Genomic DNA, 6,158 nt, shown 5'->3' with positions numbered 1-6,158 from the left:
AGGACTGAGGTCTTCCTCCAGGTGTTAGGACTGAGGTCTTCCTCCAGGTGTTCAGACTGAGGTCTTCCTCCAGGTGTTCAGACTGAGGTCTTCCTCCAGGTGTTAGGACTGAGCCTTCCTCCAGGTGTTAGGACTGAGGTCTTCCTCCAGGTTTTCAGACTGAGGTCTTCCTCCAGGTGTTAGGACTGAGGTCTTCCTCCAGGTGTTAGGACTGAGGTCTTCCTCCAGGTGTAAGGACTAAGGTCTTCCTCCAGGTGTTGGGACTGAGCTTTCCTTCAGGTTTTAGGACTGAGGTCTTCCTCCAGGGAAGAACCTTCAAGAACTCTTAGAACCACCTCCATTACCACAAGAATCTCAAGACTACTAAAACCACCTCTGTTACTACAAGAACCTTCAAGAGTACTTAAACCACCTCCATTACTGGAAGAATATCAAGGAACACTTGAACCACCTCCATTACTAAAAGAACCTTTAAGGACACTTAGAACCACCTACATTACTGCAAGAATCTCAAGAACACCAAAACCACCTTTATTACTACAAGATCTTTCAAGAGAAATGTAACTACCTTCATTACTACAAGAACCTCCAAGAACACTTAGAACCACCCCCATTACTACAACAACCTTCAAGAACACTAGAACCACTTTCATTACTACAAGATCCTTCCAGGACACTTAGAGCCACCTCCATTACTACAAGAACCTCAAGAGCACTAGAACCACCTCTGTTAATACAAGGACCTTAAAGAACAGTAGAACTCCCTTCATTACTACAAGAACCTTCAAGGACACTTAGAACCACGCCCATCACTATAAGAACCTACAAGAGCACTTAGAACCACCTCCATTGCTATCAGAACTTTCAAGAGCACTAGAACCACCTCCATTACTACAAGAACCACCAAGGACACTTAAAACCAACTCCATTACTACAAGAACCTCAAGAGCACTAGAACCACGTTCATTACTACAAGAATCTCAAGAACACCAAAACCACCCCCATTACTACAAGATCTTTTAAGAGAACTAGAACTACCTTCATAACTACAAGAACTTTCAAGAACATTAGAACCACCTCAGTTACTACAAGAACCTTCAAGAAGGGGGTCATCAGGCTTCGGTTGAGTCTTTTTACTGGTCCCAGTTTGACTCGGTGCCCACAAACCATCACAAGGTCACTGATGCTGAAATGAGTTCAGGTCAGAGGGATCTGATGCAGCACATACGGAGTCTCAGCAGGGACAAACTTCCCCCGTGAACCATCGTACAGAAAGAAATTATTCAGATGCTGCAGAGCTGCTCTGCCCCCGTCGCCTAGCAACAGCAACATCCCAGAATCACCTACTGCTGCTCAGAGACACAGAGAGGAGAATTCACAGCAGATCCAGGATCTGAGAGTCGGGATCAATAACACAGACGACAGACAGGGAGAGACAGACGGACAGACGTGTCTTCTGTGAGGTGTAACAGTATCTGTGATGACCAGACTGAGTGAATAAATGACGATGAGGACACAGTTTGTCCAACATTAGAGAGACTGAATCACGTCCTCCTCTTCTCTTTATTCATACTGGACTCACTCAGCGGGAGGAGACGGAGAGACAGACAGGTCTGTAAAGAGACAGACTGAATTGTAAACTGACAGACAGGTTTGTAGAGAGACAGAGAGCTGTGTAGAGAGAGACATGTTTGCAGAGAGACAGGCAGGTTTGTAGAGAGACAAACAGGTTTGTAGAGAGACAGACTTGTTTGTAGAGACAGACATGTTTGTAGAGACAGACATGTTTGTAGAGAGACAAACAGGTCTGTAGAGAGACAGACATGTTTGTAGAGGCAGACAGGACTTTAGAGACAGACATGTTTGTAGAGGCAGACAGGATTTTAGAGACAGACATGTCTATAGAGAGGCAGACAGGTTTGCAGAGAGACAGACATATTTGTAAATAGACAGAAAGGTGTGTGGAGAGACAGACAGGTGGTGTGGTGTTGTCAGTGTCAGTGGGAGGAACCTGTCTCTCTCTCTGCTGGAGGAGGAGATTCATTTACACTCAACATCACTGCAGAGCAACCAGAAGACGGAGAGAGAGAGGAGGGGGAGGACAGAGCAGGAGACGACAGGAGGAGGCGCTGAGAGGAGGACAGATTCACAGAGGAGGAGACATCGGAGCAGGAGGAGGATGATGAAGATGAGAAGAAAAGAGGAGAAACAGGAGGCGACCGCTGCTCCAACAGTGAGATCTGATTCTATTTGATTCTTTTCTGTGTTTTGTGTTCTTCTATTGATCAGTGTTTCCTTACCAATACCGACAGTGACTGATTAATACTGATCGATTCGAATCAATACTAATTGATTCTGATCAATACAGACAGGTATTGATCAGTCCCGATGGCTGCAGTATATTAATCAATACTGAAGGATAATGAACAGTACTTATCAATACTGACAGTTACTGAATAATACTAACCAATATGGTTCAATACTGACAGTTACTGATCAATTTGGACGGATACTGTTTACCAATCATTGCTGAAGGATACCTATCGATATTGTAAGATATCATCCAGTACTAGTCAGTACTGAAACTAACTAATCAATACTGACAGAAAGTGATAATGACAGTATGAATGAGGTAACATCACTGAGGTAAGATAAATGAGGGAATGGTAATTATGTAATATAATGACATAATGTTAATGTTGTAATATCAATTAGGTAATCCTGATGAGGTAATGTTAATGAGGTAGCATTCATGCAGTAAGATCAATGAAGTAACATAGATGAGGTAATGTTTATATGGTAACATTATTGAGGTGATATTACTCGGATAACATCAGTGAGGTAATATAAATGGGGTAATGTTATTTAATGTTATTAAATCAAAACAAATGAGGTAATGTCAGTGAGGTAATAATTAGGTAATGTTATTGAGATGCTGTTGATAAATCAGTACAAAAGAGGTAATGTCAGTGAGGTACTATTGAGGTAACGTTACTGATGCAATATGAATGAGGTAACATCAGTGAGGTAATATTATTTTGGTACTGTTAAAAAACCAATACAAATGAGGTAATGTTAATGATGCTATACGAATGAGGCAACGTCAGTGATATAATATGAATGAGGTAACAGTATTGAAGTAACATCAATGGGGAAGCATTAATGATGTAGCATTAATGAGGTAATTCAAATGAGGTCATTTTTCTGAGGGAGCATTAATGAGATCACGTAAATGAGGTCAAACTCATTATGTATTGACATTTTACTGACTGTTTATGTTACAAAAATCTAAATGGTTAATCACAGGATAACCGGCTCCTCGCTCTCTAACAGGAAGTTGGTGACTAAGTCCGGAAGTGGCGGTGGGTGGGACTTAGCCGGCTGAGCCACTGTCTGATTGGTTGGTGGTGATGATCGCTACCGGCGGCCTTCTGCGGATCAACGCACGGCGACAGGACTCACTGAGGTCCAAAACACAGAAAGCACACACGCACAAGAGGAAGACCAAGAAGAAGAGGTAACACATACACACAGTCTGAACGTCAGCCATAATGTAACCTGCATCATGATGTCACTTCCTGTCCCCTCAGAAGGAACGAGGTAGTGGTGGTGAAGGGGAAGCTGAAGCTGTTTTCGGTCTCGGGGCTCATGGCGGCGCTAGGCATCCTGGTCCTGCTGGTGGGTGTGGTCATGGCAGCTCTGGGCTACTGGCCTCGAGACGGGCTGTTCTTCAGCGCTCGGCCGCAGGAGGGCGCCACCATGGCCTCGGTGTCGTCCAGCGGCGCCACACCTCCGCCCACTGACGCCCAGGTGAGATCCAGACTCAGATTAGCACTGATGTCACTGCAGGAAGGAGGTGCTTCAACTGAGCTCTGAAGAGTCCTGCAACGTTTCCTCTGCCTACTTCCAGGGAGGAGAGAGAGGGGAGGAACCCCGAGGAGGTGAGGCAGACGACAGCCGGGGTGGGGAGGAACGAGAGGGAGGAGGAGCAGATGGAGGAGGAGACGATAATGGTTTTAACAGCACAGAAACTTCTAACGGGACGACTGTGCAGCTTCCACAAGGCTTTCTGGAGGAATTTCTGGACAGGTAAACGATGTCGCTTCAGTCTTTAACGAAGTGTTCCTTCAGGTTCTTGTAGTAATGGAGGTGGTTCTAACTGCATTCACACCAGACACAATACATTTTTTGCATTGTGTTATTTGCTTGTATTTGGCTGCTTGTTTATTTTCGGAGCATTCTGAAACTGGTGAAAATTGTCCATCAGCAGCTAACGACTGACGTGGTTAGCAGTGAAACAGAAAGCGTGTTCTCAGAGCTGAACATGTGACTTCGTATCTTTGCTCTCTGAGGCCTTCAGCTCCCGATTTGTTGTGTCTCTGTCCTGATGCTGAGTGAAGCTTCATGTCTCAGCGACGTTTGAGAATATCAGCTGACAGTCTATTAAAACACAGCTGCATGCCAAATTCTCGATCAAGTTGTACAATTTCAAGTGGCGAAATCCGCGTTTTCACAACCATTGCGTCGCATCCTTAGCGTTCTTTATGCCGCACGGCCCAAATTCGTGTCTGTCCGCGTCTTTGCATTGACTCTAAATGGAAACACGTCCTGCAAGACAGTTGCGCCACGTCCGGTGTTAATCAGTAACAGTACAGGTAACGGTAACACTGCCTTTTTATTTACTCCTCCTCTTCATGGGCTTTTGCTTTGTTTGTTTCTTTTTGTCTTTTAAAAGGATATCTGTGATTTTGTAAACATATATTGTAATACTTTGTCCTAACCCCAAAAAACTGCAGGTATCTGCGCTCTGATTGGCTGTGTTGGATGTCTCCACAGGTATCTGTACTCTGACAGGCTCAAGGTCTTCGGTCCTCTCATCATGGGCATTGGGATTTTCCTCTTCATCTGTGCGAACGCCGTCCTGCATGAGAACCGGGACAAAAAGACCAAAGTCATCAACCTGAGGGACATATACTCTACCGTCATCGACCTGCACAGCCTCCGGAAACCCCACAGCTCCTCCGCCCGCTGCACCTCCGCCAACCCCCTCAACGGCCTCGTTAACTACGTCCAGTCAAAGAGCCTGGAGGCCAAACCGAGGGCGTACCCCGCCTCCCTGCTTAGCCGGAGGGAGGGAGGGGAGGGAGGAGGAGGGGGGGCGGTATCCGGCATCAGAGCAGGAGGAGCAGGAGGAGAAGGAGGAGGTGATGGAGACAGAGGAGATGCAGTGTTCAGTATCTATCAAGAGGCGCCTGACGCTCCTCCTCCTCCCTCCTCCCACAGACTCTCCCTCCCCCCCAGCTCCCGCCCCCCCCTCCTCCCCACCTGTTGGACCTCCAAGCAGAAGGAGGCGCTCAGCTCCTTCACCTTGCCCCGTCCCCACCCGCGGCCCTCCTCCCCCCGCAGGAGGCACTCGGCTCGAGCGGGGATGGGCCAGGGACGGGTGGGGGGCACAGGAGGAGAGGAGGAGCAGAGGAGCAAGGTGGGAGGCCATAGACAGGAGGAGGACAAAGTGCGTCTCCCTCCCCTCTTGGGCTCCTCTACCCAGCGCCCATCAGCAGCCTCCTGCAGCTCCTTCAGTCTCCACCGGGAGGCCCTGCTCCTCCTCTCCTCCTCCTCCCTCACCCCCTCACACTTGTCCCTGTCCTCTCTGTCCCATCTCCTGTCCTCCTCCTCCTCCACGCCCGCCCCCTCTTGCAGGAGGCGGAGCCTGCCAACAGGCAGCATGGCAGGTTATAGTAAACTGACACATGGTGAGGACGAATCCTTCGAGTCCACTGAGATGACATCATCATTTCATGTCACAACTCAGGGCGGGGGTCAGAGGTCAGGGGAAGTGACATCACACAGGAAGTACTCCAACAGGGAGAAGCTGAGAATGATCTCACAGGTGGACTGTGGTCTGAGGCAGGAGGAGGCGGGGCTACCCATCAGTGACTGACAGCACAATGAGTCATGTGACTTTTTAATGACATCATGTTGATGACAACGTTCACATTGGTTCCGATGGTGATAACATTGTTCACGTTGACTCTGAAGGTGATGACATTGTTATCTTTAGTTCTGAGATGATGACATTGTTCACGTTGGTTCTGAAGGTGATGACATCGATCACATTGGTTCTGAAGGTGATGACATCGTTCACGATGGTTCTGAAG

The 6,158-nt window shown here is 47.4% G+C and overlaps 1 protein-coding gene across 1 annotated transcript; it reads left to right on the top strand.

The window, feature by feature from the left end:
* Nucleotides 1-2,149: 2,149 nt before the first annotated feature.
* On the top strand, nucleotides 2,150-6,055 carry LOC121965600 (transmembrane protein 200C-like). Its single transcript, XM_042515734.1, has 5 exons — nucleotides 2,150-2,233; nucleotides 3,334-3,517; nucleotides 3,591-3,810; nucleotides 3,911-4,089; nucleotides 4,837-6,055. Exons 2-5 carry the CDS (start codon nucleotides 3,411-3,413, stop codon nucleotides 5,939-5,941), a joined length of 1,611 nt encoding a protein of 536 aa, XP_042371668.1. The 5' UTR covers nucleotides 2,150-2,233; nucleotides 3,334-3,410; the 3' UTR covers nucleotides 5,942-6,055.
* The last annotated feature ends 103 nt before the right edge of the window (nucleotides 6,056-6,158 follow it).

This window comes from Plectropomus leopardus, unplaced genomic scaffold (genome assembly GCF_008729295.1).
Source record: "Plectropomus leopardus isolate mb unplaced genomic scaffold, YSFRI_Pleo_2.0 unplaced_scaffold20812, whole genome shotgun sequence".
Taxonomy (NCBI): domain Eukaryota; kingdom Metazoa; phylum Chordata; class Actinopteri; order Perciformes; family Serranidae; genus Plectropomus; species Plectropomus leopardus.
This window is presented reverse-complemented; position numbering and strand designations above follow the sequence as displayed.